This window comes from Amphiura filiformis, chromosome 18 (assembly GCF_039555335.1).
Source record: "Amphiura filiformis chromosome 18, Afil_fr2py, whole genome shotgun sequence".
NCBI lineage: Eukaryota > Metazoa > Echinodermata > Ophiuroidea > Amphilepidida > Amphiuridae > Amphiura > Amphiura filiformis.
The window spans coordinates 17476244-17500201 of NC_092645.1; the positions used below are offsets into that span (position 1 = coordinate 17476244).

The following is a 23958-nucleotide window of genomic DNA, read 5'->3' on the forward strand; positions in this document are numbered from 1 at the left end:
AAAAAATTATATAATTTAGAAAATAGTATTAGGCACTTATTGATTGTATTAAATTTCCAATGGTTTTTGCACCGTGTTTTAATTAATAATGATAATGATGATGATGATGATGATGATGATGATGATGATGATGATGATGATGATGATGATGATGATGATGAAGATAATGATGATTTTTTGACATAGGTAGGGAGAAGGTTAGGGTGGCTATTGAAAAAGTGTCAAATAATTGACACTATTTTTGTATTAGTACCCTTTTATTATTCATTATTTTCAAGATTTGATTATATTTGGGCAATTCCAAGCAAAAGTGGACATGACTCAAAAAAATGAAATTGCCAATATATATTTCTTTTAACTTTTATATTATTCCAAACAGATGTAAGGTTCAAGTTATAAACTTTTTTCTGCATTTTTCTAACATTTTGGTTTTTTTTTAAAGTTTCTTTGGAGAGTGTATTTTAAGTGAAAAACTCCTGTTCAACTTAGATATTTTCCAAGTGGGCCTATTTTATTAAACATGGGCACTTTTCTTTTAAATTTGATACATTTTATATCTCTGAAATATGGTCTTCAAGAAACATCCAACACATTTTAAATAATCCCCACTAATTTTTTTTTTTTTTCTTTCATTGCGTTTTCATAGCACTAAATATGGCGTAGCACGAGTTACCGAAAGATGCATTTTTTTATGCATTTTCAAAATGTTGGCAATGTAATTGATGCCACCTATTATTTTCCTTCTACTAGTAGTGCCTTGAGTAAAAATAAGAAATTAATATACAAAACACTATCCATCACATAATAATGACCCATTAAAAACTGTAGCACGAGTTACCAGTAGCACGAGTTACCGATGTAGCACGAGTTACCATAGCCCACTTCCCCTGTACCAGCAAAGGTAATGCAAAATCTACCACTTGGCAGCAATAGAGGATCTCCCAACTACATGAATATGCATTTATATGTGACCATGGTATTGGTAAATATTTTTTTTCTTTCATTGCGTTTTCATAGCACTAAATATGGCGTATACGAGTTACCGAAAGATGCATTTTTTATATATTTTAAAATGTTGGCAATTTAATTGATGCCACTTATTATTTTCCTTCTACTAGTAGTGCCTTGAGTAAAAATAAGAAATTAATATACAAAACACTATCCATCACATAATAATGACCCATTTAAAACTGTAGCACGAGTTACCAGTAGCACGAGTTACCGATGTAGTACTGAGTTACCATAGCCCACTTCCCCTGTACCAGCAAAGGTAATGCAAAATCTACCACTTGGCAGCAATAGAGGATCTCCCAACTACATGAATATGCATATATGTGACCATGATATTGGTAACAGCTTTCTAGCAGCAGTGTAACCAGTGTGGGGGGGGGGGCGAAGGGGGCAGCCTGCCCCATGACAAACTAGAATTATGCAATTCGTAATTAAGGTGCCCATACACACACACAAAAGTGTGTAAATAACAAAGGTTTGTAAATAAAAAATAATATAACATGACACAAAATTATGCAGCACATCAGGCCACCATATCCAACCAAACCAAGTTTGAAGTTGATTGGTTATTGTGTTTATAATGCTGCAAAGTGGATTAATGAAAATGTAGGCAAAATTTGTAAATAAGCTCATTAATATTCATAAATATGCAAATAACATAACACAAAACTACACAGCACATCAAGCCACCATTATTCTATCACCATACCGGTACCAAGTTTGTAGTTATTGTGTTGGAGCTGTACAGTGGATTAATGAATTTGCTTCCGCCGGACAGCCAAACAAAGAAAGAAACAAACAAACAACCAGGCAACCACACATGTGTGGGGGACAAAAATTAAAGAGAAAAGTGACCTCCTGTCGCAGGAAAATTAAAGTAAAAATATGGAAGGCAAAGATAGAGATAAGATTCAAGGAGCCAGTTTCCACCCAGATCATGTGCCAAAATAGTGTAAATTTATTTATACCAAATTTTTGTATAAAGTCCTTCTTTTTTTTTAAAAGCTCAAAGACTTTACATTGTACAGTCTCTCTAAAAAAACATGCTATTTAGCATATATCCCACTATCAATACCTGGTCAAAATGATGCAACCAAAATTTTTAGCCCTCCACCCCCTAGGATCTAGCCTAAGAACCAATCAATTAATATGGGCCTCATGGAAGAACAGAGGATACCTTAAAACATCCACTGAATGAGTAACCGAGGCAAAAGAAGAAATAAAACAAACAAACAAAATAGATACTGGAAATCCTGAGATTAACAGCCACGGTGACATTGGTGATACTGAGATGTGTGTGGTTCTGAGATTTGTATTGGAAATTGGTTTGTTGTTGAGTGTAATGAGGCTCATTTTCCAGCTTAGTGAAGTGATTGAAATCGGGCAAACTAGAGTATTTGCACCAAGCAGGAAATGGTCTCAACCAAAAGATGACCAAACATTCTATAACTCAGAAAGCAATTTTTAAAAAACCATGAACATTACAAGTTTTGTGAGGGAATTTAGAGTCAAATAACATGGAAGTAAAAGTTTTATCAATTGTTGACTGTTCAATTTAACTGTTTAAATTTAAGCCCTAGAATAAAATATCCAAACAGGATCAAGCAAGGCGTATTTAAGGCTGGGATGTTTGTATGTAAGGTGTGTGGTACATTGTATGCTGGTACATACACTGAATAGTGTTATTTGTACATAGATGGGTTATTTGGGGGGTTATTTGTACATAGATTGAGTTATTTGATCATTACACCAGTTGTTGAGGAATTGTTATCACAAAAAAAATGACATTTAGATGAACAATACCATTTTATATATGGCGGACAAACTGTAGCACGAGTTACCGTATACGAGTTACCATGTTTTTGCCAGTCAATGTAAAACTATGAGGGGCACAACTTTTTGAGGTATACCAAAACAAACCTTATTATAGCAATTACTTATCATATAATCAATAAGGCTTTAGTGTTTTTTGTTTTAGCACACCATCAAAATAAAAATGAGTGATTTTTAAGCATGTCCTCTGCTCGTAGCACGAAGTTACCGATTTTACAGCTGTCCCATACATACAAAAGTTGATATCCTGAATTAGCAATACTATGAGGATCTAGCCTTGAATGTTGGGTATTAAAATACAAAAAATACAGATTCCAATCAAATCAATTTAAAAGCTGGAGCACAAAGTATGTAAAAGGACGCCATAAAGTGTAGCACGAGTTACCGTGGAATTGCCCATTTATACATAAGGGCTTTTTTGATCAACGCTCAATGCATATTTCTAGTATGTACCAAATGCACATTCATGAAGTATAGTATGTCTTGATTTTTGTTTTTCAATTCTTTCAACCAAGCAGCAGGATGCCTGTGTTGTCCCCCACTGGCGAAAGATTTGCTATTCAAATCTTTAAACCAATGCTAAGAAAGAGTATCAGCCATTGCAACAACCATCATAGTCATGGTCAGACAAACATAGAATTCTGGAGGATTGGCGTGCTTGAGAATTGCAATTTCTATGTCAATCTTGGCATGCATGTCCACACAACTCCATTGCATCCTTGAATCTTTGAGGTTTGGGATGCCTCAGATGACATCAGCTTTGGAGTTATATGACTTATCTAGTATTGCACCAAATTGAACTATAGACGAATCCAAATACACGCATTCCTACACCTGACTAGCAGCCTTTAGTTGGGTCCCCGTCGGCTACAATGCATCCAAAATGTGAAATGATTTGGCCTTGGCGGAAATTTTAAACTGCATTCCATCACCCGTTTTACACCTTCCGCGAAAACACAGGTAGACAAAAGAATGCACACACAATACAGTTCCAACAGTTGTGCAAATAAAAGCCGCCTTACACCTAGAGAAGGTCGAGGAGGGTTAATAGAATAATACAATAGAGATAATTCCACAGGTGATCCCGTCGCATCTATTCATAGATGTATAAATGGATGAACAAAAGGATACTATGAATAGATTCGACAGGATTACCTCTATTGTATATATTATTCTATTAACCCTCCTCGTCTTTGCATCTTCTCTAGGTGTTAGGCGGCATTTATTTGCACAATCGGGCGCTCAAAACCCCAGGTTGGTGCTAGCGGGAAACCAAAGATGGCCGACCAAATCATGACCATGACTTGGCTCGTTGGATTCGTCTATATTAACTATAATTAAATCAAGGTAAACTCAGCACTCAAGAATTGCAAAATGCATCATTCCCAGGAGAGTAGCACTTGAGGACCACTCAATGATCACTGGAGAAAATCATGAAATCCCCTCAATTTCTTGGGGATAAATTTGGGGCAACAGTTCACAAGTTTTTCTTGCTCGACATGGCCTAGATTTCATCTTGGTTTATGAGAATCATATTAGTCACTGCACTTACTGTATGATACAATGAGAGAAGTTGATTCTCACAACCGAAACTTACAAGAATTGATTATGTGACTGGTCAAACTCTAGGCCCTGCTCAAGAAGCGTGTTGCTTAAGCAGAAAGCCCTCGGTGTGGATGTGCTTACTATTAAAAAAGTGACCAGCATGGGTTCTATCAAAAATAGATTTGCAATGGCAATGACATCTAAATGAATTCCAATTCCAAGCTGAGATTTCATATTCTGTGTATGAGGTAGATAGAAGAATTCCTGGCATCTCAAATTAAACATGCTCATATATTACGGCACAGTTACTTGACCTCAATATCTTTGAACAATCACGGAATGACCTTTGAATATGTTGGGTACCAAAACTGGTTCTCAAAAGCTAGAGGTCACATTTTGAGATATGGTTGTTAAATGTAGGTTAATGGACTGTGGCATTGCTATGAGATTGTTGTGGCTTTTTGATGTACATATTCATGCTATTGATGTGATGAAACAGTTACACCTTTGTTGATTGCTGATTAAATGGAAGAATTGCACATCACTGAGCAGTCACAAGGATCCACAACATGCTCATCTATCGGGGGCACAGTTCTTAAACCCCATTACATTTGTACATTCATTGAATGACCGTTAAAGATTAGGGTACAAAAACTCATACTCTGCAACTTGAAGTCAAATTTTGCACTATGATTATGTAATTGAGGTTATTGGACTCTGCCATTGGAATGAGGCTATTGTGGTCCATTGTGAGTGCAATGGAGGGTATGCAATTCAGCATCGAAGTGGTTACGTAATTCTCTTGGTTACCGGATCACGCTATTTTGATATGCCTTCAAGTGCCATATACTTTGTGTGGTGATTGTTTCGATCGTGGTTCATAACTCAAGCGTGTGATCCCGTTGACATAGTAACATTACGTAACTTCGATACTGAATACAATGTCACTCATGACAGAGTCATCCTTGTGTATAAAATCCTGGTCTCCGTATTACTGCGGGGAAATTTGCATGTTAATACAATAAAACAGGTGATAGGTATGAATGGTTGTGGAATCGAATTGGAGACATATTCCTGTCATCTTAGAACTGTCCCCCAACATAGCTGCCTTTTCAATTGTTATACTGTTCCAGTTGGTTTATAGCACAACTAGTGTAAGTCCTGCGCCCAACTGCATGCACCCCATTCTATACCAATACACAATGTTATGAGTCTCTTTTTTGTGCCAATGTATGTCACTCCGCCAAATGGTTGGTTCTTGATGTGTATATGTGATGCGATCAAGCAAAATCAGTCGGAACTCGGAAATATTGATTTTGAGATGTAACCAAACAAAGGAAATATTTCCTTTTGTTTTGGAAACTCTTTAATTGTTCATATCTTTGGAACTGGTTGTTCAATTTCAATGGGGTTTTCTGCAAAATACAGCTTTGTAAATGTTTTTTATTATTCTATATGAAACTGGAAATTAAATATTTCCGAGTTCCGACTGATTTTGCTTGATCGCATCACATATGAACATCCGGTACCGTACTTCATGTGCATATGGTGCCATGAACATCACATACATGTTCGACTAATATTTAGATTGTATGCGGAATTAAGTATCTTGCCCTGTCATTAAAAAAAAATTAAAATCAAGGTGTAATTGTGAAAAAATTACACCTTGAATTTTGAAAAAAAAATGATGAGAGCATCCTCCACAGCAAATGTTACAGTAATGCTTTAAAACCCCATGCATTGATGTTAAAATAACACCCAGATTTACATTCTGCATGTATACATAATAGCCCAGTAGCAGTTCTTTAATATATTTGAGTTACATTTTTTGTCAAAGAAGGAGGCAGCTTATATGTTTTACCCTAGCAGGGCGTAAGACAATGCGAGACAAAAATGATATATGCGAGGATCAGAAATAAATGATGCAAGCCCGAGAATTTTTTTTTTGTCGCACATTTTGTATCAAAGATTAATGTTTTCAAAATAAAAACCTTGTATCTTTTTGATGTTTTGTTTTGAAATGTGCTATATCAACTTGAAATAAGTGAAATTAAGAAACAAAAGCAAGCGAAAATGTGAAAATTGTTACATGGTGAAAAATAATTCTGTTTTACAGTACTCACTTGCTCTAGAGCAAATCTTAATTTAATTATCTGTTTATATATTGATGAATAGCTAACATACAGAGAGTACATTGGTATAAAGAACAGACATTGCTATATATACACACTGCCAATTTAATTAATTTGCTGAATTTGAAGTGGCATTTGAACAGTAATAGAAATTTGAACATTTGGCTATTCCAGTTGAAATCCATATGCCCCCTGTGGAAGGCATGACCTTAATTTCCCATACAAGGGATGTAGATTTAAAGTGGAATCACCCATTCAGGTAAGTCCATTTGAAATTTATACTCCTTGTGAGGAAGATTCAGGTAATGTCTTCCATAGGGAGGTGCATGGATTTCTGGAATAGCCTATTTTTTGTGGTGAATATTACCCCAAAGGGGAAAAGGGGGTTCTTAGTGGAATGGTTGGGTATGGTGATGTGCCACAGAGTAGGTTAGTATTTTCAGGATCACAGGTTTAACAGCAGATTTCAAATTTTACCACATAAATAAGACAATGGGTGCTCACAGTCTTTTCCAAATTTGGCAGAAAATTTGCATATTTTTCATCACAGGGTATATGTTTTTGGCAAATGTAATATTCAAGAGATGATTGCATCCATAACTTAACATGAATTTCAGTGGATTAAATGACCATTTTCTTCCATCACTCACTAAGGTGCTTACTTTTTCCCCCAAATTAAAAAGTACGGAATGGTCCAGTTTATATACCCCTGTTACAATGTTTTGTTAGACACTTTGTTCTGTCCAGAATGGTTGCAAAAAGAATTTTTTCAAATGTCAAGCACATGTGTCATTTTTGAGGCTTATTTTTGTTCCATTAAATTTGTTAAATTTTGGGGTAAATGTTCAGAATCTCAGCCACAGATATCAACCCCCAGGATTCTTACAAAAACCTGATTTTTAAACAGTTGATTAATTCTTTTTTTTCTGTGTACACAGTTAAAAGGTTCTTAATTTAATTACCATTTACTATATTGATAACCAGCTTTTTACAGTGCATTAGTATAATGATGTTGCATATTTGAAACAGTATTTAAAATGTAGAAATTTGACAATTCTAGAATTATCACATAGCAATTACTGTGTTCTTTAGTATTAGAACACTAATACAAATTTTTAATGATTTCCATAAAGACACTGAGGTATTGCATCAAATTAATAATGTGTTCTGTGTGCATTTTACATTATGACCTGCAGTATTTTTTCATCATATTTTGCTCCATGTTTCAGAATACTTATTGCTATGTTTTAGATTATTTTGTTTTCTTCATTTTATCGCATTTTCCAATTACAACAGTGCATACTCTTGAAATGTCCAGAATGTATAGTTTATTTGGATCATATGTTGAATTTTTAATGTGTCAGGCTCATCCATTATCAATGAAAAATGATGGGTACCAATCATTTTGATAACAGTTGTATTCCTATAAATTTCAAATCTTTACATGTTTGCTGGGATCACTGCGTGATAGTGTCTTATCTTACATGTATATTGAAGGCTGTGAACAGTGTGCTAACTGTGCTTATTTAAGCAAATTCTTAAATACAGTATACGAGAATGCCTTCAGTTGTTGGATTTTACGTTGTTTTGATGATGCTACTTGACATGAATTGGAAGGTTTGGGGCAGATTTCTTGCTTTGTGTATCTGCAGGTAGCTTGAATGTGCATTTATTGAGGTCGCATAGCATTAGCTTTAGTGCTTATAATTTAGATAGCCTGAGTCTGATATCGGCAAAAACAGTGTCATGCATACTATTTTTACAGGATATTTTTCGCAGTTCTGAGCAAATTTGGCATAATTTAATGTTTAGTTTCAAAGACCTATTTTAGAAATATTTTCACATGCATTGGGCTATTCCATTTAAAATCCAATCTGCCCCTGTGGAAGATTTTGGAAATATCTGTCACAGGGGGAGTATGAATTTCAAATGGAATGCGTGCATTAGGCAGCTCCATTTGAATTTCATACACCTTCTGCCAAAGATTCAACATGAATCTTCCCCTGAGGGAAAGTGAGTTTCAAATGGAGCTGACAATGGTGTTAATTCGGTTTGAAATTCATACTCCCTTTGTGGAAGATATTTCCAAAATCTTCCACATGGGTAGTGTGGATTCTAAATGGAATAGCCCATTATATTTTGTGGTTCAGAAATAGGTCACAAAAATAAAATATTGCAAAATTTTCTACTATACAGCAATCTAATTTTCTATCTTCACAATTTTTATTTTGCAATATCTAATGTTGATTGGTGAGGCGGAAGATACACAAATATGATCACAACAAAGAGTGTCACGTATTGCATTAAATATTATTAGCCTACATGCTTGTGTTCTAGTCTGTAGTGCAGACCAGACAAGATATCTTAACCCTTCCCAAAATCCTTTGCAACATTGATACATCACCTCATTTCATCATTTGACACTATTCCTTTGTACAAGTTTCCTTTGTTTTCATGTTGAGATATGCTGCAAGATGATCTGGAAGTGCTCTGTTTATTGAGGTATTTTTTGTCACTATTGACCCATGTTGCACTAGCTAGCAAATCAGTACAGAAAATTGAAATGGAAGAAATGCATTGTGGGAAGTGTTCATGTAAGATATCATCTCTGAGTACAGACCATGTTATTAAGAAATTTTCTATGCAAGGCAGGAGAAAGTGTTTTAAGAGAGTAGAAGAGTGGCAGGGATGGCCATCATGCTATATGGCCCAAAGTTGTGCAGTGAGAAAGAGAAATGTATTTCTTTCTCACAAAATGTTAATTTCACTTTCAGATATGTCCCCTTTTCATTTTGGCCCAAACAGATGGATGAAGCAAAACAAAGAAAATCTCTATTATGTAGCCAGTGTGTGTCACTCTGTCGATCATGACTGAGGTCGGTCCTTTTGATGTGTTATAATCTTTCTGTATGCCATGTACGTACAGTGTTACGAACATTACATACATGTTTGACTAATATTTTGATCATTATGTACTTCGCCTTTTCAATTTAGCACCTAAAGCCTTGATTTTTGCAGGGTATGTCAGTTTACTAAAGAACATTATAATGGTGTAAAAATCAGAATTTAATACAACATGGTTTTATAAACCAGCAGTAAATATTGTGCACCAAAATCACGATAATTGTAGATATCACAGTCCCTGCAATACCTACCATTCATGACCCCTATATGACCCACTCAGAAAAAACAGTCTTCGTCATAGTCTAACACGGTATTTCTACCTGGGCTAGATTTTCATTCATGACGTAGATAGTGTATAGACTTTACCAAAGTCTTTTGTGCAAATGTGGTAAATGGTTAGTTTGATGTAAGTCTAGGCAGTGCAGTATTTTTAAAACCGGTATCTGATGTTGTTGTTGTCATTTTGACTATCAAATAGAGCACCAAGGAATTTCTTATCAGATTTACATGTGAATTTTGTCAGCGATTATTTACAATATTTTCAAGTATTGTATGATCAGTGTTGAATATTGAATATCATTTTGTCGTGGCTATAATGGTGATATGAACAAATGTTCATCAATAAATAATTTGCATGTTTACTCTTTGTTTTTGTACTTTATTTAGTTCTTTTGGGAACTATTATTATGTATATATTTTTTTTCAATCATCGAGTTTGGTAATTCAGAACACAGTGCATTGTGGGTAAAAAGCTGGTGCTATATTGTAGCTGAGCTCACACAGTATTTCAATTGTGACAAACTTTGCTCTTTAAACGGCCATTTAAATTTATTTGTTATACCAATGGTAGGATCCGATCATGATGTCCCCACAGAACTTCAGTAACAACAAAGATCTACAAAAACCCACCTTGGAAGTGCAGTGGCAGCGCCCGGGGGCATGAGAGGGCAAATTCCCCAGTCAGAACTCCTTCCCCCCTTTTTCCCCCTAGTAAAAACATAAAATTTCACAATTTGTTGATTCCCCACCCCGAAATTCACTTTGCCCCTCAACTTTTAAACATGTACTTAAACAACATTTAATAAGCCGCCTTTCCAAGCGCTGTAAAAACAAAGCAAAAACAAAAACACATGAGTCAATTGGATGGATAAAAATGAGACTTCAAAACCTTCTTGAAACTAGGCAGTGTACATGCCTCCCTGATGGTTCTTGGGAGTCTGTTCCAGAGTGTGGGTGCCGAAACATAAAACAATTTTTTTTTAGGCTGAAAGTGGTGCGGCCATGGCTGCATCTGCCGCAGCGGTTCGGATCATCACACAGAATTGTTTTTGTTCTCTTGTACCGTCGGCAAGGACCTGAATCCCCCCAATTTTTTTTCCTGTAACAAACCGCGCTATTCTTGTGGCAGTATAGGAAGTCCTGGTTCTCCTGATAATTCCGAGGGGATCAAATATATTAAAACTAAATCGTGAACAGTTTTTCTACCAGCCTTTGGGTCAAGAGCGAGGAAATCTTCAACACAGTGAAGTTCTTGCCAAGGTGATGCATTGAAAGCCCAATCAACCTGGACTTACGCAGTATGCCTGCTATTTTTAGATCACAGGCTTCGGATATTTACAAGTATTTTTTTTATTTTCATGCTGTTTAATTTTGGAAACTATGAATTAAAAAAATATTTTGGACTCATAGGCTATAAACGTTTATTACCTGTTTGAAAGTACTGGAAGTGGAAGATGCTGCATAGTTCGGAGCAGTCGGAATCTTAAAAATTATTACCGGTAAAATATTCCGCTCGTACAGTAAAGTAAAATATCTTACACTACCTTTCTTAGGAGTAATTTATTCCCAACCCGATTCCCATCTTGACCAACGAAAATTGGAAATTTGCAATTTAAAAGTGTGTTGATGTTTTTATATCGACGAGGTGTGAATGATATGCGTCACGAAAAGGAGAGCATTGGTAGTGGGTCATTGATTATGTAATAAGAGTTTGTGCTGTGCTATGGCTATCTGGTGGTGTTTTAATTACTAAACTAGGCTAGCACAACGTATATATTGCCTCTGGTAGGGCGTTATTGAATTTTGGGATGTATATTGTGGTGTTCACACGGGTATAGAGACTCAAAGGATCTGAACTCTTGACGATTAAGTCAGGGGTTTGCCCGTGTGGATGCACTTAGAGGTTTGACACTCCAAGGGAAACTTTGAGGATTGATCCATCTTGGTTTAGTTGAAACTTCAAGCAAGCACAAGAGGGCTTCATTTAGAGGTTCGCTGTATGATGCCAGGTGTAGGGGGCACTTACCCAGGGGACTTAATACAAATGACCATACAGGTATGCTCCCCCGGAAAGAGCTCCCTTTTTGGGTTTCGCAGCTCTGAAAGACCCTCTTTTACCGGCAGGCTGTCATCTCCAGAGACCCAAAATTCAAAATTGGAGGTTTAAACTCTTGAAGGCTCATGCTCCACTGGTAATAGAAGTGTGATATGGATGACCCAATGAAGCCAAAAGAGGACAATATCGCCAAAGTAATTTTTTAATTTTAAGCTTGTTTACCCTTCAAAATCATCAAGTTCTTTATTATGATATACCCTATGTTATCAACGCTATCTTGGCATTTTTGTATGACGTTTTGATGTATTTTACAATAAAGTAAAGTTGATTTTAAAGTTATTTTATTGTGATGAAAAAATTCGAAAATTGACTTTTCATGACATAATCCTCATTTTGCTGATGGGTCACAGTTATCACGAAGTGTTAATCAAATTTTTCGCAGTGTGTAGATTAATAATAAATATAGTGGTACAATATAATTTGCTCCAGTTTATGAGCCATTGGTGACCTGGCAAAACAAATTGAAATAATAATATTGAAATAATATAAATGACTATTTTAGGATGTTTATTTGTAGATTTGACCTCAATTAAAATGTGGCCATATGTTGGGAATATTAATTTGTCCAATAATTATGATAATATGTGATATGTCCATGGCCATGCCATATTTGAGAGTGGCCACACCTTTGATGAAAACGGTTGCGGGTGAATTTGAGGTGATGCGAGAAATACACATGGTAACGTCTCAGTAGAAACAGATCGGGTGAATGTGAATGCATGGAGATGCGAGTGAATCCATCAAAGTGGTTAAAACACGGTTAACTTCGCAGTACATGTAGAAACAGTTTGGGGGACGATTTTGCTGACACTGGAAGTTGAAGGTCACAAAAACTATTTTCTGGACTTCTGCCTTCCACACTAAATATGTGGGTAGTGAATTGTTACCCTGCATTTACAGGGCAGTAGAAACGACATGAAGGTGAGAGGATTAAAATTTGGGTAAAGGTGAAAGCGCAGTAATTTGAGGTGTTCAGTATAAACATGCTGAAAAAATCAATAAAGAGGCTCAACTTCAGCTATATAGTGGCCTGTAAAAAAAGTTTTTCTTATTTTAAAGCCATAATGAACTATTTCTGGTCAAATTTTAATTTCGTTATACTTTGCCAATATTATGAAATTATATTAGTAACATAAACTAAACTTGCCATGAAGATTTTCTGTCCATTTTAAGCTGAATAATGAAGTAAAGTGAAAGAAAATCCACTTACTATCTTAATTACTGGAGTTAATGTTCTAATATGAAAAAAGCCCTTGTCATACAATACAACAAATCTGGCTGAAAACAAAAAAATACCGACTCTACTTGAAAGGTCTGTCGGCCCGTTGAACAGGGTTTTTTTCGTCGCCTTATGGCTTTATATTATGCGGCATGATTATTTGCCCTTCTAAAATGTAATGCCCTGCAGTATTCAACACTGGCATTTACCATGTAAAACCTCCCATTCAATATTTTACATTGATTTCACTATAATTGTACACTACTCCAAACATTTCAGGGGTCAGACTGGTTAATTAGCATTTTTCAAAAATAGCATTGACGTTGCAAATCAAATAAAGTGTCATTTCATTGAGTAAATGATCAGACAACAGAACACATGCACTACTGCAGAAGTCTATGACACTGAAAAAAGAATGCAGATGGACTGAAATGAAAGAATGCAGATGGACTGTTACATTCTGATGGTGTGATTGTATTGTGCCAAACAGTTTGAGTGTCACTTGACCGGAAATGTTTCCTTCCCTTTGTAACATCTTCACCACTGTGTTTATGCATAGCATTTCATATTAACCCTTTCCATGATATAATAATCTCAACATTTTCTGCAGCAGTTTTATTTATTTATTTTTTTTAAATTAAAAAAAATGAAATGAAATTTGAATTTTTTTGCCAAATTTGAAATGCATTCGAATGAGTACAAGGCTATACTTTGATCAGCTTGATCAGCCTTATAACATCGCAGATTAATATCAAAATATTTTATTTTGAGAAATTTCTTGTGACATCTCGCCAGAAGCATCACAAATTATTAATTCAAGTCCACTTTGTCTACTTTCTTTAACACACAAAATAAAGACCATACAGGTCAACTAATAGCACTAATAACGTGGGTTTACTTTTCGGTGTAGTTGTAAAAGCCTAACATTTACGCCTATAACGAGCTGATCAAACTATAGCATAGGCAAAGTGGGTAATGGTGAATCCAACGGACGAGGACACAAAACACATCAAGGATCAATAAATGATACAAGAGGATACCTTGAATATAAACAACAGAAAGGAAAACGAGAAAGGTACACCAACTTGATGTGGGGAAACAAGTAAAATACAGACTAGACAATATGCAGGGGGGGGCAAAACCAGCAAATGTAGGCATAGGAAGTAAGCAAAGTTCGATAGCCAAAAATTACCAGTTCCAAGGCTCACAAAGTGCTAAACCTGCCAAAACAACAAGGATCAATGGTAATACAAAACTGCACTAGAACATGTGATGAAAATCACTGTGCATATAAACAGACACGCTAAACCAAACATCCAGAGTAGGCACAAAAATTGCAAATTCCAGAGCCCACAAAAGTGTCAGGAAAACAGTACACTGGAAGTGATGAAAATCACTGTGTACATAGCAGTCAAACACTAAACGGACAAAAAACAACTGACGTTTCGAGCAGATAAACTGCTCTTCTTCAGGGACAGACAACAAAATATAAAAGCAAACAACAAAAACTACATGCTGTAATTTAAAAACAAATTCAAGTCAAAAACTGAAGGCAAGTTCAAATAGAACTCAGTAGCAAACAAGATAAGCTCAGAGCAAAATAAGCATGTCTTACTTCAATGAAGCACAGTTTACTACCATTTTATAGCATAGGCCTACCTAGTATTGGTTTTCTTTAATTTCATATTTATTTGTATATAATATATACACAGTGTGTGGTGTCAAACGAGGATTACTTGGTGAAGTTCTTATTTTCACACTTGCCACAGTTTATTTTGAAATGCTAATATAAATAGCGGCAAAGATATTATTGACCAATGCGCTTTACGTTTTTATACCGTGAATAAATAGAAACTGCAAACTCTTCAGAACGATTAAAATCTCGAAAAATGAATGCTGGTAAATATACCGCTATATCGCATTTAATTGCATGTTCTTGTTACATGCGATTTACTGACAATCATGTCATCTATCAGGTAATCATTCAAAGCTGTGGATGTAAAGGAGAGATAATCAATGTCATCTACCAGTGTTACCTAAATTGGTAGCCCAATTAGGTGCCGTTTAGGGATTTCCCACATGACTTTTTGACCATTGATTGAGCCACACGAACCAACAGTTAATACAAAATTTGGATGACTATCCAATGTTGGTGCCATTTTTGGTAGCTTAGTTTTTCTGTCCCATGGAGACCCGGTCTCCATGGGACATTAATGGTTTTAAAAATTGGTGACTTTTTGATTATTTGACAACGTGTTTTATGTGCAATGTGGGCTCAAAATTTTCGGCAACCCTGATGTATACATGATTTATGGGATAATAAGGAGTATGGTTGCTAATGAGAATGATTGCTAAATTGTGTTGGTGAATGAAGATTAAGAATAACTTTGGAATAGGTTAGTGGGCATTTTGTTTGGTATGTGTGTGTGGGGTGGGTGGGCACATGTTACATGGATGTAGGGCTGTTTGGTACACATGTATGCTATTTTCAGTAGATAGCAAGTGCGAGTATAGTGCTGAACATTTCTGCGGCTGTGTACCTGTCTGTAGATGCTATCTTCAATAGATAGCAAATTCAATGTTACAGCTTTGCTGCTATCTTCAGTAGACATAACATTGTGTAGAGAGCTGTGTTTATGTGAAAATTCAATATGACTGAAGCATGTTTGTCAGAGGGTTATATCTGTCAAGGACTATTGGGTGTGTTTGTGTGTGTATACTTGCTATCTTCGGTAGATAACCATTGAGTGAAGAGCTGTGTTTGCCTGAAGTCTATGCGACTGTGGGGTGGAGGGGTGTATGTGTCTGTATGACTGTGCCTTTGTGTGCTTCAACTCCAGTACATAAAATTATTGCTACTATTTATTCATAACCTCATGGATATATGCGATGTGTGTGATCCAATCATATTTTATTATTTGTCAAATCGCGAATGCAAATGGTGGTCATTAATTTCACAATTGACTGCAAAGTGTGTATTTCTCTTATTGTTCGTCCTGTTTTGACCTGTTCAATTTTTGGAAAGGCAAAATGTAAAAATTGTTATTTTGTTAAGTGCAGAGATGAACGTGGCGGTTATGAATGAGGTTTTAATAACTTTGCATTGGTAATATGTCAGGCATTGTGTAAACTCTAAACATTTTGCTTTGGACCACGGTCAGGGTCAGGATATTCTAGTGGGGATTATGCACTTTCAGTTTCCCACGCGTTTGAACGGGAATTGGATTGCGTACTTTTTTCGATGTCTAGTGAGCAAATTTCTTTTGAGAAAATGATGTCAAATTTTCTATTCTATATTGTTTGGTAATAATGTCTTTGCCAATAGTATGTTTAAAGTTGTAATTTTGTGTTTTTGATCGCAAAGATCGGATATTTTCGTTCCCGATTCAATTCTGAACCCTTCGCAAGGGTGCCGATTTCGCAGAACTTTGACGATAATTTTGCCTTTTGGACACTAAAATGCATTCGATCCTTAATTTTATATGCACTGATGAAATTTTTTCAAGTTTCTAAGCGGCGCAAATCGTTAAGTGTGTATTTCCCATTGACATCCACAATGGCATAAGCCAGTCCTTAATATACATAGGTATGGCGTATATAGGACTGGCAAGCGAGTCTAGGATATTCCTCGGTTCCAAAGGCAAAATGTTTAGATTTTTCACATTGCCCTCCAAATAACTGATACACAGTTATTAACCTCTAAACTATAAACACCAGATGTTTGTAACATCTGATGCACTTAACAAGTGAGATGATGAATTAATTAATAAATAATTTTAAAAAAATGTGTAGCGTCAGTCAGTTAGTCAATCAATGTAAGCTGTAAAAGGATAGGTCATTAAATGAATCAATAAACCCCACATATATTATACTGTTTATAGCAAGATATTTTTAGTGGTATTAATTTTTCGCAAGTGAAACTAGATACAGTTTGTGTATTATTTATTTGTGGGTTCAAACATGTACGCATTAAAGCAATTGTGTCAAAAATATATTTGCTAGCTTTCAAATTTGTGGTTTTGAAATATACTGAAAGCATGAAAATAAAGTCCTTGTGAAGAAATGTCCAGCTATTAGGGAATGACTTTTAGTTGACATATGTGACTATCATTAATGGGCTATTCCAGTTGAAATGCATACTCCTCTATGAAAGACATGACCTTGATCTTCCACACAGGGAGTGTGTTATTCAAATGGAGTTACCTCAACGGCTGACTCCGTTTCAAATCTATACTCTGTTTACAATTGGAATAGCCCAGTAGTCTAATGATGATTGCTGCTGATATGAGTATTTCATTACCAAATAGTTGTGTGGGTATGTATGATGATGTTTGCTGGGGTGTGTAGGCATATGTATGTGGGGGTGGGGTGAGTGTGTAGCAAGTGCAGGTGTATGTGTAATATGTACTGTGTATATCAGTATACAATACTGAGTACATGTAGGTTTGTGGCTTGTGTGTGAATGCAAGTGCAAGTGCATGACACATGCTGTCTTCAGTAGATAGCAACTGTGAAACTATATATGCAGTAAGGTGTCTCTGTCAGCCACCAGGCATCCACATTTGATTTTGTTTTTGTTACTGTCAGACACTGTTCTCCCATGATTCCTAGGGTGGAGTGTACAGTCTGGTCGGAACTGGCTGCAAGATCTTTGTCATTCATGTGCCCCACTATTCAAATACAGGAATGGAGAGAGCATCATATTATTAGAATAAATTTTTTAATGATTTAAATGATTTTTAATTTTGTATTTGGATGCAGGCTAGATCTTAAATTACAGTATTCATGCTGTAGCTGATTTTGCAGATTATTCTTACAGAAAACTACTATTCTCTCGGTCGGGGCTGTTCCATCTATGGCTCTATGTCTGTCAAACGGGACACCCTCGTGAAATCCCTATTGGTTTGTACAAGGGCTTTCAGTTCAAGTCAATTTTCTCAGCACAGAAAATACCAATTTGCCTTGTCTTTGGTAATTATTTAAAGTTGAATTCGCTGATAAGAAATCAAATTTTTGGAATTGTTTCAAGTGGCATTATTTTATTGCATGTGTTGTGATTTCCCCCATTGAAGGCAATGGTAAGTGTTCCCTTCGTGTCCTAGGGGGCGAGATGGAACAGCCAAATATTGGCAAAGGCAACCAATGGGAAGAAACGATCTATCGCAACTGACGTCATGCTGACCAACATGGCTCGAAAAAGTGGGGAATTTGGGAAGCTCATTCCCAGGAAATGTTGGTGTTTGGAGGAAATTCTGGTTTTGGAGGAAATTGTGTCTTTTTGTATATAAAAACATGCTATAAATTGTGGGAAATTTAGCTTGCTTCCCGGGAAATTAACATTTTTTCGAGCCCTGCCGACCAACAGAATACTTGTGAAAATTATACAATAAATTTATTTAAAATAAGCATCATATTGATTAATTTCTTGTGATTTGTTTGTATTTTTGCTGCAGGCTGGATCCGTGCGCACCAAGATGGCGGCGTCGAGCGATATCATGGAGTGCATCGTTAAGCAGCTGCGAGCTAACAATGGACCAATGGAAACCTTGGAAATTGCCCGCTCGCTGGGATTGCGAACACGCAAGGAGGTGAACCCCACTCTGTACAAGATGTTCCAACAGGGAAATATATTGAAGATATCGGACTCGCCCCCAAAATGGGGTCTCAAACACGAAGTGATTCTCGGACACAACGCGCCGTACAGATCGCAAGATGCGAGCAGTAAGAATGGCGAGTTCAAAGAGCATGGGGCGCCAATGTGAAAGTACGCAACCATTCCGTCATACCCGATATTGAATTTGGGAATAGCGAGGAAAGATTGAACTCGGATAACTCTGTGTTGGACAAAGCAAATAATAATAGCAATCGTCTAGTGGGATCTAACGGAATGGAAGATGAACGCACAGTGGAATATCGTGAACGGTTTGAGCACGAAGATAGAATGGACGAAGAAGCATTGCAGGAAATATCCATGGAACAAAGCGGGGAGTTCCTATCGGTCCCAGCAGGCAGCAGACATAATTCCATAGGCCGATCTTGAGTTCCAGCGACGAAGGTTTGGAGGAACCAGATCCTGGTAACATTCCAGCGCCGGCAGCAATGCTGGATTTCATAAAACCAAACATTGGCGGTGCTGTAGCATCTGAAAAGAGTCTGAATAACCAACTGTTGACAGTGTTGAAAAGCAAAAGCGGGCGATACACTCCAATGATCTTGCCAAATTGGTAGGCCTAAGGTCCAAGAAAGAGATAAATCCAACATTATTTGCTATGCAAAGACAGGGACTCGTACGGAAAGTATCCGAATCACCGCCGTTGTGGGTGATTACTCCGTACGGTCGGCAGCTGACAAATGGGGACGATGCCAAAGCGGCTGCATTTCACCCCGGCTTCCAAGCCAATAACGTACGGCACAACAGCAGGGTGGCGCCAAGATTCGGACAGTCAAATAAATCCGATCCTCCTACCCTGCCGCCGTCGACGCAAGCTCAGCCTCTCCAGCAGCTTAGCGAAAGTGCCATGAACCACAAGGCGACAATGAATGCAAAAACGGAGCATAATTTACGACTGCAATTCCAAAACGCCCAAGTCCAAGGAAAGACATTTCATAATTCAAAGTCCTCCAAAAACGGAAATCTAGAAATTCCCATTTTGCAAGCGGTATCCAATGGCGAAGCGTTCACCACCGTGGATATAGCGCGGTCGATCGGTTTGCGTACGGCCAAGGACGTCAATCCAACAATCTATAGTCTGTCCAAGCAAGGTATGATGGAGAAGTTACAGGATGTCCCACCGGTTTGGAAAATTACGAATCAAGGGAAAGCGCACCTACAGAGTTTCCCCGGACAGGTACAAGGTCCCCCAAATCGGATGATGAAACCGGCTGAGTTTATCCAACAGAACTACCAAATGTGGAATCAGAATGCTACATCTCAAGCAGACTATAGTATACCTGGTAATGGGACCCTAGAGGGCGCTGTTCCACAAGGCCTTGAGGCAGAAAGCAATAGAGCAACATGGGGTGTGCAATCACTACAACAACAACAACAGCAGCAGCAGCAAACTGGGACCGGGTTAGTCGGTAATGGGAGTAATGCAGGTGGCGCAACAGGAAGTGGAGGGTCATCCGGGGTCATGCCCATGGATCCTATGACGTTACTCCACGGTAGCAATTCAAAGAAAGCCCCAAATTCTCCAGCCAATTTCACTTTGGACACTATTGGTGCGACTACGATCAACCAGCCGTCGTCTATGGGATCGCAGAATGGAACCGGGGGCGGTGGAGGTGCGGCTTTGAACAATGAAATGTTTGCTGCCATTAATAAGAATCCAGTGAGTGCATTGACGGAATATGCGCAGTCGAGGCATCTACCGATGGCGATTGATATGGTGCATCAGACTGGACCACCGCATAATCCAAGGTAAGTTGGCATATTGGGCTATTCAATTTGGAATACACATTCCCTCTGTGGAAGATTTAATAAAAGTCTTCTGCAGAGGGAGTATGTTTTTCAAAAGGAATTCGCTAGGGTTAATTATTTTGAAACCCATACTCCCATGTTTATAAAGATACCAAAAAATTCTTTCTCATAAATATGTTGGAAAATAAATGTTAAAAATGTGACACGATCTAATCCATTAAATATACACTAAGCCAAAAAAGAAACTTATAATTTTTCACAAGGTCATATCTTAAAATCCTGTCCATCAAAATTAACCAAAATTACACAAAGGATTGCCTCAATACTCTACTCTAAACTCATGTCCGTAACCAAGCAGCTGTCCAACTGACACAACAGCAAAATGCACTGACATGGAACACCTTCCTGGACCACATTCACAGCGCAACAAATTTCTTTGGCTGGGTCCCAATTATTCGCCTGTGAATGTGATCCCGGAAGCTGTTCCGTGTCAGTGCATTTTACTGTTGTGTCAGTTGGACAACTGCTTGGTTACTGACATATGTTTAGAGTAGAATAATGAAGTAATCCTGTGTGTAATTTTGTTCATGTACAGGCGAATAATTGGAACCCAGCCAAAGAAAACTGTTGCGCTGTGAATGTGGTCCCGGAAGGTGTTGCATGTCAGTGCATTTTGCTGTTGTGTCAATTAGACAACTGTTTGGTTACTGACCAGTTTTTAGAGTAGAGTATTGAAGTAATCCTGTGTGCAATTTTTGTTTATTTTTATGGAGAGGATTTTAAGATATGACCTCGTGAAATATTATAAGTTTCTTTTTTGGCTTAGTGTATAAGAAAATTGACATCAAAAAACTTCATAACTTAAGAACCAAGTATGTTAGACCTTTGGTGTTTTCAGTAAATGATAGCTTATTGTATGTGTAATTCAATAATTACAGTAACTCAATTTTCAAAAATGCCTCTTTTGGCCCCCATGGACCAGATCGTGTCTTAAATTCAAATTAATATAAAAAAATGCATAAAGCAGCCTTTGGATATGCATTTTATATGTGATCAGGTAAAGTGTTACTCAAGAAAATGAGGTTAATTAAGTCAAATGGACTGACGGTTTTGTGAGCGCAGACTTTATACTGAAAGTGAGACATGTCTTGAATGCTTAAATACACTGGGATAAAGGTTCATGCCTCTGTTTACAGTCCGGAGTGCTCACATCTTTTTCAAAGCAACTTGTTGCCACACTCCTCGGTGTATAATGTTGCTCCTTCCGCACAACAATTCTGTTTACTTTCTAGCTGGTACCCATTTACACTTTGGTGAAGTGATCAAACGAGATTAAAAGTGCCTTGCCCAAGGGTGCAACACGTTGGCCAAAATGAGACTAAAACCTGTGACACAACACTTTGGCCACAATGAGACTCGAACCTATGACCATATGATCACTTAGCCGCTAAGCCACCACACTCTATCAGTGCATGAGTCAAAGCCTAAAGATATTTGGTATTCATAGGAATTGAAATTGATTACAATAATGAGGATTAGTTCATGAAATTACCTGGTAAATATAATATTTTTAGTTTCTACAAAAAGGAAAACAACAGGAATAAAAGAGTATTGCTGAAGAAATGTAAAGCTGTACCCAATTGTGAACTGCTGTAAGTGTCCGTACGGACAGAAACCTGCAACTTCAGAATAAAATGTCAAATTATTTGGTTGCATTTTGTTTTATCACTTAAACAGTTAGTATGTTTACTCTAACCTGTCCCCATCTTACAAAATCTAACAGCACAAAGCCACTGTGCATGCATGCATCCCAGGTGATGTGATGATGCAAGTGCCCTAAGAGTCATATATAGGCGCGGATTTGTTGGCCAGGAAAACAACACACCTGTGGCAGATAGTATGCTTGGCACGCGAGAGGGCTTGGGTTTGAATCTGGGCACAAAACAAACAACTTCTTTGTTCATCTTCTCTGTTTTCCTTCCTTCTTTCCTTTCCATTCACCAGAAAGCACAGGGGAGTTATAAAAAAGGGTTAACAAAAATGTACTTTTTACAAAACTGTACAAAAGATGTTTTAAATGTTGTGATTTTTATAGAAAATCCCTGAGTACCTTTAAATGGAATTGCCTAAGTAGTTTTGTGTTAAGCTCAGACTTTGCATTGACATTAAGACATAGTGAATTGAATGCAGAAGCCAATGTATTTAGGACAGGTTGTGAGAGTAAATTGGTATGTAGGGGTATTGGCTTCAGTAGCTAAAGAATGGGCTGTTCCAGTTAAAATCCACCCCCCATATGGAAAACATGACCTTAATCTTCCACATAAGGAATGTGAATGTCAAATGGGGTTACCTGAATGGGTAATTCCATTTGATATCTGCACCCCATCCGTAGGAGATTAAGGTCATGTCTTCCACAGGGGGTGTAAGGATTTCAACTGGAATAGCCCAATATGTGACATGATCTGCTCTAATCAGACAAAAGTTGACAATAATGAAATCATCAGTGGACACAAATCTTCTTCATGACTTTGGGGACATTGTTGTATTTTCTAATACAACATGCCATATTTTCTTGAATAGTCGCCCCCTTCAATCAAACGCCCCCCTACAATCAAGATGTTTAAAAATGCTGACATTTCCATGCTATCTTGTGTAGTTAGCTTACCTAGGTGCACACATGGTTGCTAATGGTGTCGGTTATTGGCATAAATCTGGAAGTGAACCAAAAGTCATCATTCCTAAGTTCATAGTTCGTCATTTCAGCGTGAGGTTTAAGCTTACCTAATGATTTTAACTGGAATTATCATTCTAAAAATGACCTCTAATAAATGTCCCCTATTGGAAAATAGCTGGCATGACATCATCAAAAGGGTCACAACGGGTCAGTCATGACTCATAGGACGACGACGACAACAATTGGAAAATGCAACGCTCCTATTTGAGGAAATATGTTAAGTAAATTTGATGATTTCAAAAGGACACTGTTGATAAACCCCCATACTTTTTGAGTTTCTAATTAAAGGTTAATGAACACATATTACTTATTGGGAGAGAAATTAGACAAAATAATGCACGTGCGCTGATGTTGATGCGTCTTATGCATGAGCCCCGAAAGTAATACAAGTTTATTAATCTATTTCATACACAAGAAGAAAAAAACAAGTGATTTTTACTTTATTTATATAACAAATTATCACGAAAAATGTTGGAAAACAGAACCAAATATAAATGCAACAACCCACCCGAAAAATGAATCAATCATGCGCGTCGCAAAACACTGCGCGTAGTATAGGGAGTGCACAATATACACAATCAATGCATGTTTCATACTTTTCTAACAGCTTTTCTGATTGGCTGCTTTGATATAGGAGTGTATGAAGTTTCAATATACTTGCAAGTAAGCAAAGGAACCCAAACAAATTCCAGTTCAGAGACACTTGTACACTGTACAGGTTTTCCAATGGCTACAAAATGATGGCAAAAAGTGTGGACATCCTTT

At 37.1% G+C, this 23958-nt stretch overlaps 1 protein-coding gene across 1 annotated transcript in view; it reads left to right on the forward strand.

Annotated features, from left to right (window-relative positions):
• Window positions 1-23958, forward strand: part of LOC140139000 (uncharacterized) — a 110107-nt gene that overhangs the window by 46307 nt on the left and 39842 nt on the right. The window contains 3 exon segments of the mRNA XM_072160781.1: window positions 18493-18798; window positions 19067-19226; window positions 19229-20459. Coding sequence (XP_072016882.1) covers window positions 18493-18798; window positions 19067-19226; window positions 19229-20459 — 1697 coding nt within the window.